Genomic DNA, 24,738 nt, shown 5'->3' on the forward strand with positions numbered 1-24,738 from the left:
ATCGTTTCTCTCATGTGAGAAATCCAAAGTATAACTAAGGAGCAAAAAGGAGGCTAGCTATGGAAGAGACCTGTTCAAATGGCAAAAGGAGCAAGAAATGGGGAGAGAAGGAAGAGGAAAGAGATTTACAGGAAAAGAACTGAAGGAGATAAAAGAAACAGAGCTTTTGTAAGTGAGGAAGGGAAGCAGGGTTGGAGGGAGAGGAAGGAAATGAGAAGAGAATTAAAATGTGTTTGTGCATGATGAATATGATCACTATGTGCTGTAAACACACAGCGGTCAAGAGTGAGTTAAAGGTAGGCCTGGCCCCACTGTGCGCCAGCGTGGGCTTCGGGGTGGGAGATGGCCTAGAATTGCAGTTGCGAGCTGGCGCTGGCGGGAAGGCCAAGGCGTCCCGGTGCACAAGCGTGGCTCTGAGCCTTGGAAGCGGGGACCTGGGAGAGGCTCCTGTGAAGCAGTTGGGGTGTAGACGGCCTGGGGAGCCCTCCTACCTGTGGGGTGGGGTCTATGCGGGCCCCTCCACCAGGGTGGGCACTGATTAGTGGCTGGTGGGGCTCTGCCGAGCACAGGCATGAAGGGCACGGTTTATCTTTCAGGCTCCTGTACTGATGTGTTGGCTGCCCCGGGGTGAGGGAGTTTCCATGTGCTGCTCCCAGCGCTGGTCCTGGCTCACCCCTCTCCAGCAGTCCTGCCACGCCCTCGAGGCTGGCAGCGTTTCAGTCACGGGCAGCGGAGGGCAGGAGGGAGGGAGACTGTGGGACTCCACAGTTATGCAACTGGGGTGGGGGTGCAGGCAGTGCCCTCGGGCCTGGCTGCTGCTGCAGTCCTGGAGATTTCCTCCCGAGGCAGCTGCGCAGGGGTTGGCGGTGCTTTGCCGACAGCCTCCTCTGCTTGTGTCTCACTCCTGTGATAACCAGCGTTCCTCAGAAAGCCCATCTTCACCACCCATGTGTCCGCTGGCTGTGGCCTGCTCCACGCCTCCTGCTCACCTTGGACTCCGCCCTGCCTGGCGCCGCAAAGGACCAGTCTTTGGTACTTGGCTGCGTGATTGCACCTCCTCGTGCTACTCTGGCTTTGGTGTCTTCTGGTTTCCTCCTGTGGCCCTGGCTGTGGCTCTTCACTTCTCTTGTCTGCTGATTCTCTTTTCCTCTCTCATGTTGAGGTGCAGGAACAGAGAACCTCCCTGGGAGTCAGGCAGAGGCAGGGAATGACTCAGCTCTGGTTTGGTCTGAAGAGCTGCAGGACTAGAGATGGCAAGAGGCAGAAACAGACAGACCCAGGTGAGGCATGGAGGAAGATCTGAGCTCAGGAGCTCATGTCCCTGGAAGGCAGATCCTGGGGCCCCTGCAGCTGGTGCTTTGAGGATGCGGCCGTCACGCAAGGGCGATGGGCGTGCCTGACTCAGATTCGGTTGAGAAAGCATTGTCAGGCCAGAACCACAGAGCCAGGCGGCTCCTGCTGAGGGAGTACACTGGGGTGAGGGTGTTGACAGGTGAGGGGGCCAGTGCTCCCAGAGGCAGAAGGCCTTGAAAGTCAAGTTTGAGCACACAAGGTTGAAGACAGAGCTTCTCTGGCTGGGGACGGCAAGGTTGTCCCTGTTTCTTGATGGCTTGGTATAGTGGTGTTCATGCCAATCCCTCCTACTCTTTTTTTGTTTGTTTTGGTGAGGCCGTTTTGCTATGTAATTCAGGCTGGCCTTGAACTCCCAGCGATCCTCCTGCCTCAGCCTCCCATGTACTGGGATTTTAGGTGTGAAACACCCAGCTTGGACAGCTTTTTGGTGCTGCTTTGACAATATGATAGGGTAGTTTCTTTAGATATGACTCGTCAGTTGAAAGTATTCCAGGTTCTTCTTGCCTTGAACAAAAAATAAGACAAACTAATAACAGTGCCAAAAAGTTTATTTGAAAAGTGCAGAGTAAACACTGTAGGAGAAACTAGCTCTGCAGAGTGAACTGGGCTGAACAGAGAGAAAAAGGAGGTAAAAGCAAAAACATGACAGTATAGGGCATGTCTGAGAAACGCAATGCAAACGCTCCAGCTGTAGTGGCTTTCCGTGACGCCAGGTCCTACTTATGCCATCCACATCTCCCGGGAACTCTATACACGGGGCGCTGGCATTGCCCTGGGATCTTGTGATTGACAGGTCCGGCTCATTTCCCCAGCCAAGCTCTGCCACGCCGTCTCCTATGTTAACTAGACTGAGAAGCCTCAGAAGTCTCCACTTGGTTTAGGAAGAAGTTTATTTCTTGAGTGTTTAGGGTTTACCAGGAGCTTGGCCATGCCCCTGATCTCCCCAAATGAGTGTACAGTAAAGACTTACATAGAAAAAGCAATGTGATGTGATTTTGGGGTCCAGGAAGGTCAGAACTGTCTGGGAGGTAAGAAGAAGGCTCCTCTGGATTGCCTGGATTTATTGGAGTTCAAACAAGTTGAGGGGGATGGAGGAGCATGAGGGAAAAGTGAGAGGAATTGCTGAAGTAAGGTGGGAAACTGAGCAGGTCAGAGAAGTTAGAACAATGGCTTTTCCAGCAGTAAATTTTGCCAATGAGGAGAACTGTCTGCTCTCTAGGGTTGTAAGTTTGTAGCAGTCTTAGCTCCCCTTCAGGGGCTGTGAACATCTTCCTGTTGCCAAGTGTCTAGAACAGGTCGGACCAGAAGCAACAGACTCAGGCTATCTGTGCAATAGTTCCTGTCCTTTCATTTAGCACACATTGTGTCGTTTCATTCATCCTGATTAGCCTATTTAGTCACTGGTGGTATCCTGGCCTTAGAGACTGGAATATGTGTCCAGCTGGGATTTGACTGAGTCCAGTGTTGGAACTCGTTCCTGTTACTATCTAGAGGTTGTGCCCTGTCTCTGTCTTCAGAGCCACTCACTCGGCCTCTTAGCTCTGCAGAGAAATCATGTGGTGTGGCATACGTGCCTGTAACTTCAGCTACTTGAAGGCTCGGGCAAGGAAGACGGCAAGTTGGAGGCTAGCCTGGGTGACATAGCCAGACACTGTCTTGGAATGGAACAAGGGCTGGGAGTGTAGCTCAGCCCCTGTAGTCAGTCTCCTGCGGGTGCGGGTGGGGAAGGAATCATTTCAAGATGAAGAAATGAACCTATCTTAAGTAACTTTTTGTTTTGTTTTGTTTTTTGAGACAGGGTCTTGAAGTTAGTTCAGGCTGGCCTTCAACTCATGGGAAGCCTCTTGCCTCAGTTTCCCAAGTATGAGGATTACAGGCATATGCCACCACACCTGAAACTTAAGCAGTTTTTGGAACATGAGTTTTGTATATTTTTTAGAGACAGAGGAATGTAAGATATTAAAAAATTAAATTTGAGAACATATGGACATTATAACTACAGCAATGATCTGTGTACCACGAGGTGGCAGAAGGGGAGGCTGGAGACCCCAGACAGAAGTGAGGATGCCCTAAGAAAGCCAGCTTGGTACTCAAGGCATGGCACGTGTGTCTGTGTCTGATGGTCGGTCCTAGGGAGGCGGGATATTACGTGCTGCAAATGGCCTGAGCTGGTGGATGTGGCCTGTCAATCACAGAGATCCAGGAAATTGGCAAACAAAGCCCTGCATCAGGAGCCAATCAGAAAGCGCCATCTTCAGTTTTCTGGAGAACTCAAGCAGGTTTTTGATAGGACAGCCTGGGCCTGATGTAGCCCTGAGCCATGGAGTTTGAAAATGTAGCTGCCACGGTGCTATTTCTCACTGTGGTCCAGTCCCACCGAGCACAGCACATTCTTCTCCTGCTTGGGCCACACTCACTCTGCAGAGCCTGTTTATTTTCCTACCTTTAATAAATGCAAAACCTGGCTACCTTTTGTGCTTGTTTTGCCCAGTTCTGTGTTTGGGTCAAGGAGAAGTTACTGCCTCTAGGAGACCTGACTACCCCAAACCTGGTAGCACCGGTGACCTCTGCCCTGCAGGGACCTCTGTGAGCCTCCAGGTTCTCCTGCCACAGTGAGCAGACCTTCCCACAGCTGTCATGCTTTGCGACATCCTTTTCATAGGATTTTTGGTAGGGCAGATAGCGCGCAGTTTGGAAATGTAATTATCTTTCCCAAAACAGGAATGTTTTGGTTTTTCAGGCTTAAAGAGATTCAAATCATCCTGAATTCTGGCTTTATTTTCAAATCTCAAGTTTATTTTTGAAGTGGTTTTCCCAGGGAGTTCTAAAAAGGCTCAACTGTGTGCAAAGACATTTCTTTGGAAAGTGTAAACATTTCTTACACTTAGGCTACAGAAAGTGTGGATAGAATGGAAAGCTCAGTTTGGGTAAGGCTGCCTCTTCTTTCATCTGGGAATAGGTTTAATCCAATCTTCATTTTGCTCATCTTAGGTTTTCCCCACTCTGATTGCCCCCTTTTGGGGGGGGGAGGGAGGGAGGGGCTTGAGACAGGGTCTTACTATGTCCTTAAACTCACTGTGTAGCCCGGTCCTCCTGCCTCAGCCTCCCAAACACTGGCATCACAGGCATGCGCCACCTTGCCCCACTTGATTTCCCGCTCTTCTCTCCCTGCCTTGAGTGGAAATCCTCCTGTGGATATTCCCCATGGGATCATGTCTTCTGCATGTTCCAGAGGGTGTCCTGTAAGAGTAAGCACTTGCCTGTTCTGTTCATCCTAAGAGTGGCAGTGGAGCCCACCACCCCCAAGTGAGACACCAGATTCCCACTTGGGGACCTTGTTCTTCAGCGTGTGGCTCACCCCTTACTTGATGGATCTGGGCTCAGGGTCACACTGAGGCTCGTTGGATTCCCCCCTTTGCTGTGCTCCTGTCTCAGCAACTTTCTCACAGCAAGCATAGACGGTGCCTCCCACCCTGGCCCCTTGCCAGGCGCGCCCTGCTGCATGCTGGGCACCACCGACCTCCTGAGGGAAGGGCACAGTGAGGGTCAAGGGTCTAGGTTGCTTGGTGGTCTCCACCACGTCCTGGGAACCTGCAGCCTGGCTGGTTAGTGTGTGTGCAGGTCCTGGGGGTTCCCAGAGATCAGAGTGCAGAGCCCCCAGTGATACGTGACAAATTCCCATGCGCTGCCCCTGCAGGGCTGGAGGGAGGACATGTTGCCATCGGGGGCATGTTTGTGGCTCTCCCAAGGGCTAAGCTCTTTGTTATTAGGGAAACACTCATTGATCCTGCTAAGTAAAGCAATTACCATCATTTAGCAGTCTTTTCATAAAGCATTATTTCCACTCCAGAACACCACTTTCATTCGCCAAGTGCCATAATGTTGCATCCTGGGCATTGATCAGCTGTTACTGCCAAATTATGTAAGCCCTTGGCAGGGCTCCGACCCAGACGGACCAAGTGTGGCTCTGGGCCGGGAAGAGGAGAACAGCTGTCCCTGAGTTCATTAATTAATTCAATGTTTACCCTTTGAGTGGGAAGGAAATTCACATTGTTTAAGATACCAGTGCCCAGCTGAGAAATGTCAGTCCGTGAAAATATTGGATTGGGGATTGTTGTCAAGGAAATGTAAATGGTGTGTATTTCATGAAATTCAAATATGCGGATTAATTTATCAACGGGGAGCTAAGATTGTAATAAACCAAGGTGGCCTTGCTCAAAGATGGAAATGTAATTAGTGTTGACTCTAGCAGTAGCAGCACTATTGAAATGGACCATAAAACCCTAGATTAGACTTTGATTAACAAATATTAAGAAATATTTTCATCAAAAAAGTCAGTGTCAGCATAAGGAGAGATTATGGGTGAGGAAAATAGCTGTGTAGAGGAAACACCACACACATAAAAGCATCCCAGTGGGTCAATTTGTTAGTATAGAATGCCTTTTAAAAGATTTTTTGAAGGGCTGGGAATAGCGTATTGCTTGGCTGGGCCTGGTTTCACCCCCGACCCCGGTGTACTAAGCCTGTAGTGTCCTGGGCTGCATATCCGGTCTGTGCTTTGTATTAGAAACTTTATCAAAGTAGACAATTTTAAAAGTGTATCCTCTCCTCAAATACTGCTCACGTGATGTAAAAGAACAAAGAAGCTTTAAACCCGCAAAAGGCCAAGAGAGCCAGGTGTGGGGACCCCCGAGACAGCTCCTCCTGGGGCTACAGTGGACTTTCACTTCATGCTGTCCAGGGCGTAAGTCACTTGCTGTGTGCGGAGTGTCCACACTGTGTACGCCGTCCACCTGATAGTGACTTTGCAGCCATCTGGGTTATCAGATTGACCTCTGTGGTCTTGGAGTGCTTGTGTCAAAATAAGCTTCATGTTACTCAGCCAGACTGCAAAGTGTGAGGGTATCGATGTTGGCAGTGTTTATAAGCCAGAGAAAAGCTACAAGTGAAAAAGTGAAAGTTCATTTTGAGAGTCCATCCTCACATAACTTTTATTACAGTATACTGTAATTGTTCTTATTATTGCTATTAATCTCTAATCCTGTGCCTAATTTATAAATTAAGTTTTTATCACAGGCATCTGTGTACCTGGGGTTTGGTATTATCCACAATTTCAAGCACCTCTGTGGATTGAGGGTAGGGGCCCAGGGACCACTGTAATAAAAATCAAAATCAAACTCAGTGTAGTAGAAAATGAAAAATGTAAATAATTGTTAATTTTAAGAACTCTTTAGAGAAGCAGCAATTAAAAACTAACATATGTGCTAGTGAAACAGTCTAGAAATGGGACAAGAAAGCACAAATAAAATTCGGTATGGACATAGAGGAAATGAACTGATTTGTATTTTGCAAGACTGCACATACATTTGGAATTATGGATTGAGTAGATGGTTTGCTTGGGAAATACACTAAGAGCTTGACTCCTGAGTGCAGGAAAACTCAAAAGGGTGCTTGTAGGTGACAAATGAGGTGGCTAGTGTCTGTGACCCTCCTGGGTTCCCTTCTCCATGGTGGGTTTTCAGAGAGGGCAGGGAGGGCTCCCTGGGTGGTGTCAGACTGCGGGCATCAGCAGGAAGGCCACGTGCTGCGAACACCAAGGCAATGCTTCTTGGCATCATGGCTCATTGTATTTTTTATATTTAATCAATCTATTTATTTATTTATTTTCTTTTAGAGACAGGGTCTCACTCTGCAGTTCAGGCTGGCCTTGAGCGAACTTTGTAGCCCAGGCTGGTTTTGAACTTGCAATGATCCTCTTGCTTCAGCCTTCCGAGTGCTGGGATTACAGGCGTGTGCCACCACACCTGGCTGAGATCCTGTTTTCTAAATGACATTTTTAAGATGACTGTGCCACTTAAATCTTTTGGGAAAGAGGAAAAGGTTCAAAATAATTTAAAAGAATTATTTACTCTCACGAGAGCTGATCCCTTAGAGTTAGAATGTTTTTGATGTTATATTCAAACACTGAAAAGTTTTCACAGCAGGACTGTGTGTAAAAAGTACTGCAAGTGTTGTGGGAAGGTTAGAAATACAGGAAAAAAGCAGAACAGCGAACATCAGAAGAACTCTTGAGCTCTTAAGTATTTTCATGGAAAAGTACTCTGTTCTCAGACATTGGCAGCTGGGCCACCCTTGCTGGTTAAAGATAAATAGCTTGAAGTGTGAGGAAACCAGCTGAAAGGAAAGAGTGACCAGGATGGCAGTGAGCTGGAACCAGATTCCCGAGGCTGCGTCAGGAGCTTGGGGCTGGCGCTGGAGACAGGGAGTCCGCAGGGTCAGCAAGGGCAGCCCTCGGCCTTTGGCTCTGCAGCACTTTGCTGTTGAAAGTATCTTGTTTTCTCCGAACTTTGAGGTCTCCCCTGGTAATTATGCTAATCTTCATTTTAAACCGATGTAATTCTAACTCAGCGTCCCTTTCCCCCGGCCTCCCTGCAGGGCCATGGAGCTGTACTTTGGTGAGTACCGGCGTGTGCAGCAGGAGTACGGTGTCCACCTGCGACTGGCCGGCGACCAGGCTGCAAAGCCCAGGGACGTGGCGCGCTCCAGGCCCAGCTCCTACGGCGTCAGCATCCGGGTGCAGGGCATTGACGGCCACCCCTACATTGTGCTCAACAACGAGGAGCACTGCGTGCCGGGCGCAGCCTTTCCCGGGAACAGGCCCCCCTTTCCGTCTCCGGTGATGCAGGGGCGCAGCAAGGATGCACCGCTGCCCCCTGAGGACCCACTCGGAGACCTGCAGCGGACCTCTCCTCTCGGGGTCAGGGCCGGTGTCCCCGAGCAGAAGGACATCCCGGGAAAGTCACCCCAGCTGCTGAACTTTCAGAGGCACCCGGAGCTCTTGCAGCCTTATGACCCCGGCAAGCATGAGCCGGTCCTGCAGACTCCCCGGGCCCCCGAAGGGGAAGGGTTCGACTGTTCCCCAGAGGATGCTGTTGAGGAGAAGACACCGCCCAGGACTTGCATTCCCAGCCCCGGCCTGGAGGCCGTGCGGCTGTGCGGTTCTGTGGTCATAGCGGACCCTGGGCAGCGGACCTCTGTGCGGGTGAGTGTGCAGAGCTGCACAAGGGACGGGCCAGCAGAGGAGGAGGAGGACGAGGACCCTGCCCGGAGTGGTAGGTCCCCAGCCCCCCGGAATCCGCAGCCCCACGTGGAGACCCAGCGGGCCAGGCCGGACGTGCTGCCCTTCTGGCGCCAGGACTCAGCGGGCCCGGTGCTGGATGGGGCTCGGTCCAGGCGGTCCTCGTCCTCCTGCACCACGCCCACCTCGGCCACCTCTCTGTACCGGTTCCTGCTGGACGGCCCGGAGGCCGCCATCCACGCGGACAGCGTGAACCGGCACGAGAACCGGCGCTACATCCCCTTCCTGCCGGGCACCGGGCGGGACATCGACACGGGCTCGCTGCCCGCTGTGGATCAGCTGATTGAAAAATTCGACCAGAAGCCCGGGCCTCAGAGAAGAGGGCGGTCGGGGCGGCGGCACAGAATCCACCCCGAAGACCGGCAGCGGTCCCGCAGCGTGGACAGTGCGCTCCCTTTTGGTCTGCAGGGCAATGCTGAGTATCTGGCCGAGTTCAGCCGCAGCCGGGGCAAGGCCTGCGAGCGCCTGCTGCGGCCGTCCCAGCTGTGTCCCCCGAGGACGCCCCTGGCCGGGCCGCAGGGAGCCTCGCAGGGCAAGGACGGCCCGGCCCCACGGGGCAGCGCAGGTCAGGAGGGCGCTGCTGTGGCAGCGGGGTGTGCCTCGTCCCTGGCCCTTCCTGCCAAGGCCGGGAAGCAGGAGGAAACGAAAACGGCCACCGCCACACTGATGCTGCAGAGTCACCGGGCGGCGGCCACCTCCCCGGAGTCTGGGGCCAAGAAAATTTCCGTGAAGACGTTTCCTTCCGTCTCAAACCCTCAGGTAACACTGGAGTCAGTCCGGGGTCTTCCTCCCCTCGGGTTAGTGACGCGCTGATGCCACGGGTGGCTCCGGGAGCCTGTCTTCCCTCTGACTTTCCTTTAGGCTCAGTTAGGTCCTGCTCCTGACTGTAAGCTTTCTAGGTTATTTTCAGGACCCCTGGGTTTCCTCTGGTCTTTCTGCAAAGTCACACAGACTCCATGTCCACCGGGAGAGCCAGGCGTTAGGTGCATGAAGGTACATTTTTATGGGTGACGTCAAATGACGAGGGTAGTTCCTAGGCTGAGGAGTTAGGTTAATCCTGGGCTCCTTTAGTCATGAGGGATGGAGTCTATGTGGTACCTGTCGAGTCTAGGAACAGCACGGTGGATGACGAGGCTGGTCCGTGCCCGATGCTGTGTGTTCTACATATCCGTTTGTGTTTGCTGTGCCCGCTGTGCCGGGACAAGGCGGACACTGTAAACCTTCATTGGGGTGGGAAAACTCACAGGGAGGCGAAGTCACCTGCTCCAGGTCACGGAGCACACAGCCATGAGGATATTTATCCAGGGAGCCGTTTCTGGAAAGGAGAGGCCTGTGTGTTGCCATCTGCCGGGAAATGTCACCTTCCTGGTCTCATGAGAGACTCCATTGTGTTGCAGGCCACCCCGGATCTCCTGAAGGGCCAGCAGGAGCTCAGCCAGCGAGCCAACGAGGAGACGGCCAAGCAGATACTTTACAATTACCTTAAGGAAGGGTGAGAAATGTTCCTTAGGGCAAAGTGTAGTCATGGTGGGGAGAAGCTGTGGGGAAGGGGGCTCTTTGTTTCCCCTCTGAGGCTGTGCGTCCTACCCGCCTGCCCTGGGACTGAGTCAAAACAGCTGTAGTTCATAACAACATTGAAAGCTTGAGTGGAACAGGGTAGGGACCTGGGTAGGGGAGCAGAATGAATGGCACCATATTGCAAACATGAGTAGGTATTTATTTATTTTTTTGAGACTGAGTCTGGCTATATAGTTCAGGCTGGCCTTGAACTCATAATTATGTTGCTCAAGCTGGCCTTGAATTTGTGGAGATCCTCCTGCCTCAGCCTCCCATATGTTGGGGTTATAGACAGGTGCCACTACACTCAGTGAATGCAGTGTATTTATAAAACGACCCTTGACTGCTCAGATGCAAACTCAAGGACAGGAGGCCATCTCTGTTCAGTGTTGAGCTCGGCGGGTGCCATCTTGAGCTCCTCCACACAGATGGAGGATACAGAGAGGGGACAGCTTTTCCCCACCCCACCGTGAGCGCTGGCCAACAGCCTCAGTCCATTATTTTTAAGGCACCTACAAGTCATTTAGAAGCTGTGTTTGCTGACCTTATCTCTGAGCTTGGATTAATCAGGCTTTCAGTCTGTGCTCAGAGACTGTGCTGGAATTTCACCAGGGCTGGGCATTCCGGCTGCAATTTCTCTCATCAGGTAGCTCCACAGAGAGAAGCCTCAAGCTACTGTGACCGGGCACCAGCCTGTCCACCGGCTCGCGTGGGCTCCAGGACATGGGGCAGCTTTGGGCTGTGTCTGCGTCACAGAGATGAGAGTCAGGCTCAAACCATAACACGCAGGCTCTGTGGGTTGCAAAAGAAAAACAAAACAAGACAAAGCATAAGGAGATTCTTTTAGCCAAGGCTAACCGTATCGGCCTTTTCCTATAAAGGGATCTTCCACGTTAGGGTTAAAGTAGAAAAACTTTCAATTTTTAAAATTCTTTAAATGTTTTCTCTCTGTCTTCACCTTTCCCTTGCTCACAGATCCACGAGGGAGATGACTGCAGTGGGTGACAACTAGTTCAGGAATTTTATTTCAAATCTTTTAACTGCCAGGGTATGACGTTAGCAAGACTTGATCTGGGGTGCAGGGGGACATGGAGACTGAGGGCCAGTGTGTGGGTGTCTTGGCTTGGGGGGATTTTTTTTTGCATAAAGGCTGAACCCACTCAGGTCTCTGCAGATTGTCCCAGTGTGTGATTTAAAGGTGAAGTGTGTGTGTTTACATGCGTGTGCGTGTGCAACAGACAACAAAGCGAAGAATTCCTTCCGGAATGAATACGAGTTATCAGCATGAATCCACCAACGACTGCATTTAATTGAGTGTTTTTGCAGGTTTGTCTGAATGTGCTGAGCCTCCTCACATGCTAGGGAACGCGGTCCCCATCCCGAGTTGTAGCCAAGTGCAGCCTCCATTTGCTGTCTTGATGCGAACCCTGCAGCCTGGCTGAGCCCCTGCCGCTCACCTTCCTGGGGCTGCAGGTGTGTGAGGTCTGTGCTGCCTCCGAGCCGGGTTGTGCCCCTCAGCCGCCTTCTCTGCTGTCTCTTTTTGTAGAAGCTCTGACAACGAGGATGCCACCAAAAGGAAAGTCAACTTGGTCTTTGAGAAAATCCAGACCTTAAAGTCTCGAGCTGCAGGGAGCGCCCCGGGGAACCATCAAGTAAGCTGTGGTTTGGATTTTCAGGGTGTGTTTCTTGTGGAATGCAGTCAAGGACCCTGCCTCTGTGCTTGTGTTTACAGTGGTAAGTAAGAAGCTTCTTCAGCAGTGAGCAGTGCTTATACTAGAGGATGGAGCGTTAAATACAGGCCGGATTCCTAATCCCTAAACCCTCAAAATCCTCCAAAATCTGAAGCTTTGAGTGCAGTGTGGCACCATAGGTGGAAAATTCCACACCTGACCTCATGTCATGGTGAAAACACGAGCTGTTTCATGCACAAACTTGGGAAACCACTGTATAAAATTGCCCCTGGGTTACTTGTGTCAGGATGTAAGTGGGTTTCATGTTTCAGCTCAGGCTCCCTAAATAGCTCATTATGTATATGTAAGTATCCCCCACCCTGTTCCCCCAAAATCCTACATCCAAAAATACTTCTGGTCCCAAGCATTTTGGGTGAGGGATATTTGACCTATATTTTAATTGGCACTTTTTTTCAGAGGCTTTTTAAAATATTTTATTTAAACAATAAAAACTATAATAGGGCAACAAATAGTAAAATTTAGAAGGGGAAGATAAAGATAGGAAGAATGAAATAACATATTAGGGGAGAATTCTCAAATTGCGACAGGCAAATTTGGAAGGTGAGAGTGAGCAGGCCTGGATGGAGTTGGAAGGTGTGAAGGAATAAAAATGTCCAGATGTGGTGGCTCATGGCTGTAATCCCAGAACTGGGAAGGCTGAGGCAGGAGGGTCACTGTCCAGGTCAGTCTGGACTACATAGTGAGATCCTGTCTCAAAAATCAAAAGCAGCAATAGCAGCAACCGCCAAAAAGACCAACCCTGGGGAAGGCATGGGAGGGAAGGAATGGGCGATACCAAGTGATCTTCCTGCCTGTTTGATGGATTTGCTGGATACGAGTTGGGATTTACAGGTGTTTTTTCCTACTTGATAAACACCTGCCGCATGCCAGCACAGTTTGTGTCCCGAAACGAAACAGCACCTTTGAGAGGAGAGGTAAACATTTGCTCTGTGATCCTAGACTGCTTGTCAGGACTCAGTCCCTGGGAGAGGTCCTTTCTTTTTTATTGGTACCAGGGATTGAACTCAGGACCTTGCGCTTGCCAGGCAGGCGCCTGTGCCACTGAGCTGCATCCCCTCTGGACTTAGTTCTTGGTAGCACAGATTCCCTTTCCCTGCCAGGGGAGCTCTGCACGGAGAAAGGAGAGACATGGCGCTGTACCCGGAGCAGGAACAGCAGGCTGCACCTGCTCTGCTCTTCAGCTTTGAGTGTTCTTCTGTGCCCAGGGTTCCTTTGCACTCGGCCAGCCCGGGACCGTACCTGTGTGCATGCACATGCATGTATCTGCTGTTCCCTGGGGCCTCTTCGGGTCCTGTACCTTGCTTACATGGGCTGGAGGGACCCTACCGGTCCTTAAAGTCCCTTTACTATTCATTGGTTAACATTCCCATCCAAACCATCACAGTGGTTCTTGCTTCTTGCTGACTTGAAGCTCTTGGGAAGAACACAGTCTTTGGCCCTGATGTTGACGTTGTCATTGTGGGTGACAGGCTAGACAGCTAGCTGCACAGAGATGTCAGCAGGACTGGGACCATATGACATTGCCAGGACCCACTGTCAGGGCAGAGAGGGGCAGGGAGCCAGGTGGGAAGGGCCTCAGAAGTCCCCAGTTCCGCCAAGGGATGGGCTCCTGGCGCTGAATCTGCCGCAGGCCTGGCTGCTGCTATTTGCAAACGCTGGTTCCTTTTGTGGCTTCTGGAGTGAGGTCAGATTGGAGGAGCAGGGAGCTGCCAGGCACAACAGGGAAGGGAGGGTGAAAGAGGCTCTGCTGGCAGCTCTGACTTGAGTGCCCACGGGGCTTCACCCCTCCTCTCCTTCTCATCTGATTATTGGCTGGCAGGGGTTTGGAGTTTTATCTGTTTGGTGCCTGTTAGAGGATTCCCTAGGGGAGAATGTCAGAGCCCTCTACCTACAGACAGAGGCCCTTTCGGAAACAGCAAAGCAGGGCAGGGTTTTGCTTGCAAGAGAACAGTGTATGATCTCCCTTACCCAGTGGGGGTTAGATTTCTAAACTGCCTCTGTCTCTGTTTGCCAAAGAAAATTGCAAGTCCTGTGTTTCTGCTCCTCAGTTCTCATCCGTTCCGTGGGACGGGTGGGGAGTTTATCACACTCAGCCCACTCCTGGATTCCTGACATTCGAGCCCAGACGCTGCCTGTCGTAGCTTTGATTCCTGTGTCTATCTTTTGCTCTCACCTTTCGGTGGCTATCTAGCCACTTTACTGTGGGACTTTAGCCAAATCCTTTGGAGAACATCATCCTCTTATTATTTCCAGGGAAAAGGAAAGATGAGACCCACTAATATTCATACTCAGATAAGAGATATTTCCTAATAGACTCTTTGTCCTCGTTAGTATATTTCTCTTCAGTATGGAAATGTGACATTGAACAGAAGGACCCAGTCCAGGCAAAAAAAAGTTTATTTCAGCACTTGCTTAGAGGCACAGGCAACATGAGCAGAGCAGTGGTCCCTGTGAGCTCAGGGGCAACAGCTGTGTCTTCAGAAGAGATTTATTTATATGTTGTTTTATTGGAGTACAATATGCAATAAGTTGCACAAATAATTTTTTTTTTTCTGTCTTTTTGAGACAAGGTCTCATTGTGCAGTTCAGGCTGGCCTTGAGCTCGCTTTGTAGTGCAGGCTGGTTTCGAATTTGCAGCAATCCTCCTGCCTCAGCCTCCTGACTGCTGGGATTACAGGCCTTTGCCACCATGCTCAGCACCACACATTTTAACTGCATGCTTCAGTGAATTTTTAATGTCGCCTTGCATCCATGCAAATAACAGTCAGCATTCCCACCGCCCTGGTTTCCTGGGCTTCTACTCTGTCGCACTCCTCTTTCTGGAGGTGATTATCTAACTTTGGTCAGCTGGTGAGTGACAGTTTGTGTTCTCTCACAGCCAGCTTCATTCCCACAGCATTGGTGGGGTTCCTTCACGTTGTATTTGTCCGGTAACTATTTCACCAATCAGGAGCTTGCCACTGGGTCAGTAATCACCGTTTTATCTTCTTTGTGGACATTTCCATTCGGGCTACGGGGAAAGCACCTACCTTGAGTATTACTGTATCTGTGTTTTGCTTTGGTATTCACCCCGTTCTTGGGGGTGTAAACCTAGGAGTGAGTTTGCTGGGTCGTAAAGTAGGCCTAGGTATAGCCCTGCAGCACTGCCATGCTCTTAGAAAGCGCTGAAGTGATTCAGGCTGCGCCTCTCCCACAGTGCACGCTGGTTCCACTTGTGTGCTGACGCTTGGCCTCTGCTCCGCCCCGCTGGCCCTTCCATTGGTGCTGTGCAGGTTCAGTGCCCTTCACTTTAGAATACACCTGGAAGTCTAGGACTGCAATGCTTGCCTTCCAACTATTCTTCTTCAAGATCGCCCCGGCTGGCAGGGTCTTTCTCTTTTCCACATAGGCTTTAGAATTAGCTGGTCAGCTTCCACCAAGGAGAGGTGCGAACCTCCAGGAATTCTGCTGGGTTCTGCCTAAAGGAATCGCCGTCTAAGCCTTTACTGGTGTTTTGCTCCTTTTCCCTGTGTCTCCACCTCTGCCCGGCAGCTTCCCTGTGCTGCTCACGCCTGTGCTTCTGTTTCGTTTCAGGACTATTTGCTTCCATCCCGGAGAATTTTTCTGTCACATCCTGCAGTACTGTTCTGCTTAGTGATGTTTGAGTGTGTCTTTCATTTATTCTCCTTTTTGAGGAAAGTTGTACAATATTGTTTTGTTTCCTCACATTAGAAGCATCGTTAGTTTTTTGGCTTCGGGAGCCCCAGGGGGCCAGGTGTCTGCTTTAGTGTTTTCCTCCAGGCAGGAGGCTTCGTTTCTCTCATGGTTGCTTGGAATATTTTTGTCTTCAGTTTTTAGTTTAACTATAATGTGCCTAAGTGTGGTTTTCCTTATATTTATCTTAACTTTAAGGTCCTTGTACTCTTGAATTGATGGGTTGCTGGCATTCATCAGATTAAAAAACGATTCGCTGTTATTTCCTTGCGAATGGCTTCTTTTCCATTCTCTCTCAGCCTTTCTAGTTATGTGTCTAGAATGTTTGATGATAACCTGCATATCTCACACTCCCTGTTCATGTGTGTGTGTTCATGTTTGCTGTGTGTTTGGGGGCGTTCATAACGTGTGTGTCCCCTTTCATGCATCAAATATTTTGTATGTTTTCTACTGATCTATCAAATTATTAATCTTGTTTTGTGGCTATGTTAGTCTTCTTGTAAAACTCTTTAAGATGTCTTTAAATGAACCTTGCAAAAGAAAAAAAAGAACTTTCTTTATCCTCTTTTAAGACTGATCCTTGCAAGACCCATCGACATGAGTGCTTAAATTTCAGAGATCATGTGTGGCCAGTCCAGCATGTGTACTTTATTATATTTGTGGAATCTAAGTAGTATGGAAAATTGTCTGTTCATCCATTTTGTCCATGGTTTCCTCTGTTTAAAAACTGCTCTCTGTGTTTCTTTTGAAGTCCTTATCTGCTGACTTCCATGCCTGGATCATCTCCGGGTGACAAGGGTAGGTGTCCTGGATTTGTTATCTGTCTCTAAAGAATGTTGAGTTTTCTTAGTCATTTAAATGATCTGCAGGCCACCTCCAGGCCATGTGCTTCCTTGTCCGAGGCACTGCTCTTGTGAGTAGGAAAAACTAGTTCAATTTTTGCCCTTATTCTGGTGGCAGGGCCCCTATTCTTTTCTTGGGTCTCAAGTGACTGCCAGGATGTCCCCAGGATTTCTCTGTGTCAGAACTCTAGTGCCTCTTAGCTTTGTGCAACTCATGAAGGATCTGTTGGTTTCTTTGCCTCCTTATAGCTTGGTTCTGCTGACCTCAGGACTTTGCTGGCTCCTCACACAGCCTAGGAACCACGCAAGGATCCAAGGGATGTTTTTATCCTAGGATTTTGGAGCTGCTTCTGTGGTACCCTCACCCTGAAATCTCTCTGCTTACCATGGCTAACCACTAGTCTCTGTTTCCTTCATCAGTGAGCTGCCTCTTCCCATTGGGGTTTTTTCCCCTCTTAAATTAATCGACTTCTTTTTTTTTTTTTTTATCAGAGAAACTTTAGATTTCCAGTAGAGTTGAGTGGAAAGTACAGATTTCCCTGTCCCCCCACGTAGTCTCTTGGCAATGATAAATTTATTATCATCAGTGGATCTGTATTGATCCATCCTTGTGGAGTGACATGCATCATTTCCTTAGGGTTTTCTGGGGGTACTGTATTTTCTTTTGGTTTGGATCAATGAATGATGACATGTAGCCACCATTGTAGTATCATGCAGGGTGATTTTGCTGTCTTAAAAGTCCTTTGTGATCTGCCTATTTCTCCTTCCTCTTCCTCATTCCATAACAACCAGAAATCTTTTAACTGTGTATACTGTTACCTTTTCCAGAATGTCATAAATTTGGAATCCTACCATATGTAGCCTTTTCAATTGCTTGCTTTCACTTAGTATTATGCATTTCTCTTGTGCCTTCTAACGGCACAATAGGTAGCCCATTCATTTTTAGTGTGAGTAATACTGTTTGACATAGCACAGTTTACCCATTAACCAACTGCAGACACTATGCTTGTTTCAAATGTTGTCAGTTGTGAACAAAGGTTCTATAAACATTCATGCACAGGGTTTTGTGTGCATGGACATTTTCATCGTACTTGGGTAAATGCCAAGGAATGTAATGCTGGGAGTTATGGTCAGAGCATGCTTGGGTTTATAAGAAATGACTGGACTTGCAAAGTGGCTGTACCATTTTTCATTTCTACCAGCAGTGACACAGGGTCCTGTTGTTCTATGTCCTTGGTCAGAGATTGGTGTTTTCAGGACTTTGGGTTTTGGGTGTTCTGATCAGGGTGTACTGAGGTCTTATTGTTTTCATTTGTAATTTCCAAATACTGTTGTTCAGGGTTTTGGAATTTGACTGTACTGTGGTTTGGAAATGTGGTCAGGGATGGCCCAGGGGAGATGTAGCGTGGCCTTTTCCCTTTTTAAAGATTATAGTCCTAAGTTATATGGCTTTCAGTGCTTGCAATTATCTTATGTATTTTGTCTAACTTTCATAGTTATTGCTGGGAGAGAAAATCTGAGGTGAAGTGCTCTATCACAACTTGAGCTAGAATTCCACAAATCATTAACTGATATTTTATTGAATATAGAGGTGTTGGGTTCTGTAGATATGAAGATGAATGAAACCATGGCTCCACCCTCAAAGTGCATAATCTATGGCAGTAATTCTTACTGAAGCTAAACCATGTTCTGCCACGGATGAAGAAAAGTGAATGTTTATTTCTCAGTTTACCTACCAAAGTTTTGTTGCTGAGTTTTTTCTTAGTCAGTGATTTCTACATACTGGAATTTAAGCTTTATTATGGAAAAGCTATTAAGTTTTGCCTGTACTAAATTTAATATTTCATGTTGTTCTACAGAATACTCAAAGGACTTGAACAAATATATCACCTATCCAAGGGTTAATCATAGTCTGCTGAAATAATCCCTGTGACTATGGCAAATGATGTAAAATAAAGTCCACTAGGGTCAGCATGATCAATGGCCTGTAAATTCAGAGAAAGGTCCATAGGGGTTGTTGCTCGAGTCTTAAGCTGGTGTTAGGCCTTATTTGTCACCGCTCTGATTATATTTGAGGGAAGAGAATTGAAATAAAACATCGTGGGTGTTTAAATCAGAATATCTTTGCATTTGATTCCAGACTACTAGCTCGTCATCTGAAGTCAAAGATCTGCTGGAACAGAAAAACAAGTTGACCTCAGAAGTGGCTGAACTTCAGCAGCGGCTTCAACTAGAGACTAAGGTATCTGATTTTCCTCTTATGTTTCCCATTCCAGTCTTGGTAGATAATATTTTAAACACACTGGGATGCCCAGGTGAAGTGAAAGCCATTTTTTTCCCTTCCAAGAGAAACATTCCTTTCATCACTGAGTAAATTCCTATGTACTTGGCTGCTGCTATCCGAAGAGAATATTTTTCTTTAAGTAACCAAAGGATAGAGAAATTGTGTGCTTGGACGGTGGGTGTCTGTAGCTGCCTTGTCGTGCTTGCCTCAGTGTCCTGAATTGATTTAAAATGTTTGCCTTTCACGGTCATTTTGACTTTGGGGAAGAGCCTGAAGTTTCACGTGCCAGATCACAGGACACGCCGTGATGTACTTACGAGTGTACCTTTCTGCTGGCTGGTCCTTAGCAGCAGCCTTCATTGTGTGTTTTTTTATTTATCTGGAACAGCTTTAGAAAATGGACATTTTCTAATGTTCAAATAGGAGGAGTGGTCTGAGGTGGGTTATACAATGCATTTTTTACTGCAATAAGTTTTTAAAAAAAAATTTAGACATTCACATATATTTAAATCTGTCTTAGTTACTTTCTTGATGCTGGGGCAAAATACCTGATACCCACGAGTTAAAGGAGGAAAGTTTTATTTTAGCAGTTTGTAGACCTTTCAGTCCATAGTCTGCTGGCTCCTAGGTAGGGCAGCATGGCAGGGGGGTGCATTGCAGAGGAGAAACAATCCATGGCAGGCAGACAGGAAGCATCCAGGAGCTGGCCTCACTCTCCCTTTTATATCATCTAGGCTATCAGCCCATTGGGTGGTGCTACCCACCATGCAGGTGTGGTTTCCCAACATCCACACTTAGAATTATGCTAAACAAATCAGTAGATGAATCTGATTATCATGCACCCAAACCCAGTATCAGGCACCCATGATCCAGCAACCTCTCAAAAGTACCACCTATGGGCACATAAGGCTTTAATGGTAGGGGGAGATCTAGATATAAGCCATAACTGGTTAACACCTCGTATATGAAGTATGTAAAATAAGTAATACAAATTTTAACTATGTTTTTGGGGAGCATTACTTTTAATTAAATATAGACAATTAATATTCTTTCTAGTTACATACTTTTCTGCCTTCGGTGTGTGATTTAAGTTGTTTCATACCATAAGTGCAGCAGAAAAGTGTTCTTGGAGTTTAGAAGTGGGCTTCTGTGGAAGTGTGTGCATGTGCAGTGGAGGGACTTTGAAATCACTGATTCATGTTAGAACCAGCAGAACATCCAGGAAGAGAGAGCACGCCTGAGAGCTGACCTGGAGGAGCTTCGCAGCCAGCTGGACAGGCGGGTGGAGGACGACGCTGGGCTGCAGCAGCGCCTGAAGGAGAGCGAGGCTGAGCTCCGGAAGAGCCTGGAGGAGTGAGTGCCCCGCCCTGCCCTGCCGGGGCCGTGCATTGCACTCAGCCAGATCCTTCATCTGGGTGACCCCACCCTCCAGACGCTGACTGAGGCTGTGTCCCCTTCCTGTCCCCCTCTCGTCTCTGTGAAACTGTGGAGTGGGTGACATAGGCAGGTGTATGGGAAGGCTGGCAGTTACTAAAGTTCTTTGAAGTCTCATGGAAGGTAGATGAGAAGTGGGGATACCGAGAGGAGGCATCTAGGGGAGACACCAGCAGCCTCAGCTCCACCTCTAACAAGCACATGCGCAGTGCCCTCTGGGCTCCCAGCCGTGGATTTTATCTTGGAAGCTGCTGGTCTCCTTCAGCAGGGAAGGACAGTGGAGTCCAAGCTGCTGCCACTGTGCCCTGTTAAATTCCCTGGCAGAGGGTCTAAAACTGTGATCTGAAAGTACACAGTGCGTGGAGCCCTGTGGCTGTGGCAGGAGCCTTTAGTGGAAGGTCGAGCTGGGGTGAGTTTGTGGGAGAAATTCAGAAAAACAGGGACATTGTGTTGTACAAATTTAGCAGCCCTTGTGATTGCAATGGTGAAGTTTTTGCTTTTAAAACGTTATAGACAAGAAGGAAGTGGTCCAGGGGAGCAAGGGTGAGGGGTGGGAGGAGGGGAAGGAGAAGTAAGTAGGTTGAAGATGCACAGGAACCCAGGAACCCCAGTTAATGTGCACATTATGGGCGATGGCAGGAGATGAGACAACATCAACAAGAATAACAAATGGATAGAACTAGAGGGGGAGGGAGAGAGAGGAAACAGGAAGGGATTTTTCAAAAAAGAAACGAGTGTTAGTATGTGCTCGTAACCATTCCCTCAGACAACTGTAAAGTACATGAACTATAAACATGGGCAAATAAAATGAAAACTTTTAAAACAATAAAAATAAAACTTTCATGGAGGTTAATTTCAGAAAGTCAGTAATAAGCAATATAAAAAAATCGAAGGTAGAAGAAAGTACTTTCAAACTGAAAAGGTTCAGGTGTTTCTGGGGTGGTTTGGATCAGAGGTTGGCAGACTTTTCCCCATCAGATCATTTTGGCAACACAGCCAGTCTCAACCAGTAGACCCTGGCTGTGCCGTTGACAGGGTCACGGCAGTGCACAGATGAACGAACATGGCCGTGCTCCCTGGCACTGCATTTACAGAAACACCCAAGTGAGCCGCATCGGCGCACAGACTGTGCTGATTCTCTTGGTCTAGATTCCCTGGTCTAGGATAGTGCCAGGGTAGTGGAGCGTGTGGTGATGTTGGTGAAAAAATATCAGCACTTTTTGTGTGTGTGTGTGTCTGATTCTCTCATCCTCCCTGTGTTTTCCTTTTGGGGAGCAAGTGTCCCTGTAGCCAATCTCATTTTGCTGGTTTGAGCTCTCATCTGACATCTGGACAGGTTAGTTTCTGCCAGAGGCCCTTGCAGGCTGGTGCTTTCTCGGTCGGTGCAGGATGGAGACTGGGGTGGGTGGGTGTCCCTGGGCTCTGGCTCCCTCTGTGGGTCTCTGAAAGGTCAGAGTCTGAGAGGGGACTTATCTGATGGCCGCTTCTCCTGCCAGGCTCTTCCAGGTGAAAATGGAGCGGGAACAGCACCAGACCGAGATCAGGGATCTGCAGGACCAGCTGTCGGAGATGCACGATGAACTGGACAGTGCTAAGCGGTCGGAGGACAGGGAGAAGGCAGCTCTGATTGAGGTGAGGGGCCGGGGGCTGGGGGCTGGATCCCCTTTGGAGAAGACGGGCAGAGAGAGGGTGCATCTGTGCTTCTATGGTTAGACTCAGTGAGGGCATCGTTGTTTGTCAGTATTGTCTTAGGAAAATTTTCAACCACAGAGAGAAGCAGAAAGAATGGTGCTTCAGCTCCACAGACCCCGGCACAGATCCAGTGGTTGTCACTGTTTTGTCACCTTAGCTCCATCTGTTTATCTGTTCATGCTGTTATTTCTCATGTTAGTTTACTGAACCATTTCAAAGCAAACTGCAGACAGCATCCTCTCTCAACCCCAAAAGTTTCAGCACACATCTTTGAAAAAATGAGGGAATTTTCTTATGTAGCTACAATACCATTATTACACCTAACGAAAAATGACTTTCACTATATATTAGGTAATAATATTCCTAATTCTCATCCTTATTCAGGTATATTTTATAGTTGTGTTTTCTTGCCCTAAGCCAGGATCCAGTCAGGAATCACAATCCTTTCCTGGTTGTGTACTCAGGTTTCCTGTGTCTCTGAAGCTCCCCCTGCCCCATCCTCAACTCCTCTGCCTCATCCTGCTGACCTGAGGAAGCCAGAGCTGTGCCCCTCCTCCCAGACTTACCTGATTGTTTCCTGTGGTGTACGCTAACTTGTACCACTATCCCCTGTATCCTTAGCAAATTGGAGATTAAATCTAAACACTGATAAATTCAGGTTCAACTTTGAACAAGGGTATTTTATAACTATGGTGTTTATGGAAAAATATTAGGGTTATATTAATCCTTAAAGTGTTTATTTATTTTTAAGGCCCTCCAAAACGGTGTGGTGCTCAGCACTAAATTTCCCACAGGTGCCATGGTGCCTGGCATATGTCGCGGTCAGCACACATTGGGTGAATGATGGGGTGGACCCACACTGAGGGGTAATGAATGAACGAAAGGAGTAAATCTGTTTGCAGTGTGCTCAGGGTGCACATTGGCCCTCTGCTCAGGAGACACTAAATATTCCTTTTTTAAACCTGTGAACCACTGGGTAAGATTCCACTTAGCATTTGGTAATTATTATGGGTTCATCAAAGACCTTGGTCTTCTCTTTCCTGAGTCAATTACCAGCCTGCTGAGGTATAAAATCTGAAATGATTAGAGAGCCAAAATGTTGATTCTGAACATCTGCATTTTTGTTGGGAATAAATATAACTGAGGGTCAGGCCAGGCGTGGTGGTGTATGATAATCCCAGCATGCAGGAAGCTGAGGGAGGAGGATCAGTGTGAGTTCAATGCCAGCCTGAACTACACAGCCAGACCCTCAAAAAACCAAAAGAACAGTTCCAAAACATCTCTCTCTGTCTCTCTCTCTCTCTGTCTTTCTCCCTCTCTCCCTCTCAGAAAAGTTACATCTTTTATCTTTATATCCATTCCAATATTTGATGTTGCTACAGTATTGTTATTTTGGCATAGTATTGAAGTGTGTTCCTTTATAAGCTTTGGTATGAAAACAACCCAATAAATCTTATGCTACAGAATTTAGGACAAAGATTCCTCCTCCTTCCCCACAAAAAAAAAGGAAAAATTAAAGGCTCCTCGTTAGTGTTGAATGTTCCACTGACTGTCCCTTAGGGCTGAGGCATTCTCTTGTCCCTTTCTTGGGGTTGAAAGTGTGTAGTTCCTTCTTCAGTCTCAGTCCTCACCTGTGTTCTCTCCCCTTCTGGGGTTATTTTTGAAGTAATTCCCTGGGGGAGATTTCAGTTCCTCCTGGCGGAACTCAGACTTTTTTGTCCCTGTGTGCTGCGGCCACCCACAGTGAGAGCGAGAGCAGACACCTGCTTTTCCCAGGGCCTTTTCTGTCCCTCTGCGGGGTGCCTTTGTTCCCCCGAAAGTTTGTGAACCGGTGCCACATCTCACCGATCTACACAGGCAAAGTGTGTTAGAACAGGTATATTTGTTTGTGAAATATTGTAACAATACAAAATGGAATTTTGAAACAAGGCACATACACACATTTTCTTAGTATCCAAGGAATTGCCTGTGGCAGCGTTTTCCATTTGACCCCTTGTCACGGGCAGGTTCCGCCCACCCATCTTTGTCGCATAGGGACCAAGAGCAGTCACTACGTTCCGGTACCCGCTTCGTACAGTCCACACATCAGAGGCACTTTATTTATTCTACCTTCCTAGTTAATTCGATAGACCTCACTCTGCCTAGTTGTTATCCTGTATTTTTCTTATTTTGCGATAATGAACAAATTCTGTGCTGTTTTTTGCATTTGTCTTTACATGTGAAAACATTCCCTAAGGATACAGTCCCGGAAATGATGTCCCTAGAGGGCCTCTGGCCCCGGTATGCACAGAGTCACAGAGAAACTCAAGTGGAAGATAAGACTTGGTCCTAGTCTGTGATCCTTACCAGAGCTAGAAAGAAAAGGCGTTATCTTAGCCTGGGAATTCTCTGGGGTTGCTGATTCTCCTTGATCACCAGAGCCTCAAACTGCCAGCTGCCCTTGGGGTGGGGGGCTCTGTTCCAGCCCCCGGACTGTATTCTATGTTGATGCTTGTCTTTTTCTTCTCACCATCTGATGCAAAAGCGTCTCATGGTTGTGTCTTCCCCCACTTCACACCTAGCACAGTGCTAAATGCTGTAGCAGGTGAATCATCTTCAGTGTTTAAATTACTGTAAAAAGCCATCCCTTTTAAAAGGAAGGATTCTAAAACAAGCCAATTCTTCAGGACCAGACTCGACCCCCTGGTGCTTGGTACTGACCCAGTCTGAGGGGCCCAGCTGTGGTGCACCAGAATGTCAGAAGAGGCCGAAGGTCCCAGACTCTCTGCTGCCTGCAGGCTGGAGAGCTCCTGAGCTCCCACTGGGGCATGGAGATTGTTCTCAGAGCCCCAAGGAGGCGATTATATGCCTGCCACTGACCTCTCCAGCCTGGAACCGTCCTTTAATGGTTCCTCTTTTCATAATAGACATCCATAGGGAATCTGTGAAATAATACTAAGAAAATGAGTAGTTAAAGAAGAGGCAGGGTGTGATGGTGCATGACTGTAATCCCAG

At 48.3% G+C, this 24,738-nt stretch overlaps 1 protein-coding gene across 2 annotated transcripts in view; it reads left to right on the forward strand.

Moving 5' to 3' along the window:
- The window catches only part of Cgnl1 (cingulin like 1), a 110,151-nt gene that overhangs the window by 27,093 nt on the left and 58,320 nt on the right, over positions 1–24,738 (forward strand). Inside the window, exons 1-7 of one of the 2 annotated variants that reach the window (XM_003462056.5) lie at positions 835–1,032; positions 7,789–9,250; positions 9,889–9,983; positions 11,595–11,700; positions 18,475–18,576; positions 19,823–19,971; positions 21,549–21,684. In XM_003462056.5, the coding sequence (XP_003462104.1) occupies positions 7,793–9,250; positions 9,889–9,983; positions 11,595–11,700; positions 18,475–18,576; positions 19,823–19,971; positions 21,549–21,684 (2,046 nt within the window). In that variant the 5' untranslated portion in view covers positions 835–1,032; positions 7,789–7,792. Of the gene's footprint in view, positions 1–834; positions 1,033–7,788; positions 9,251–9,888; positions 9,984–11,594; positions 11,701–18,474; positions 18,577–19,822; positions 19,972–21,548; positions 21,685–24,738 lie in introns of those variants that run through there. The other variant, XM_063254277.1, reaches the window with a different exon arrangement.

This window comes from Cavia porcellus, unplaced genomic scaffold (assembly GCF_034190915.1).
Source record: "Cavia porcellus strain 051 isolate PalLab524CR breed Dunkin Hartley unplaced genomic scaffold, mCavPor4.1 scaffold_8, whole genome shotgun sequence".
Classification (NCBI taxonomy): Eukaryota; Metazoa; Chordata; class Mammalia; order Rodentia; family Caviidae; genus Cavia; species Cavia porcellus.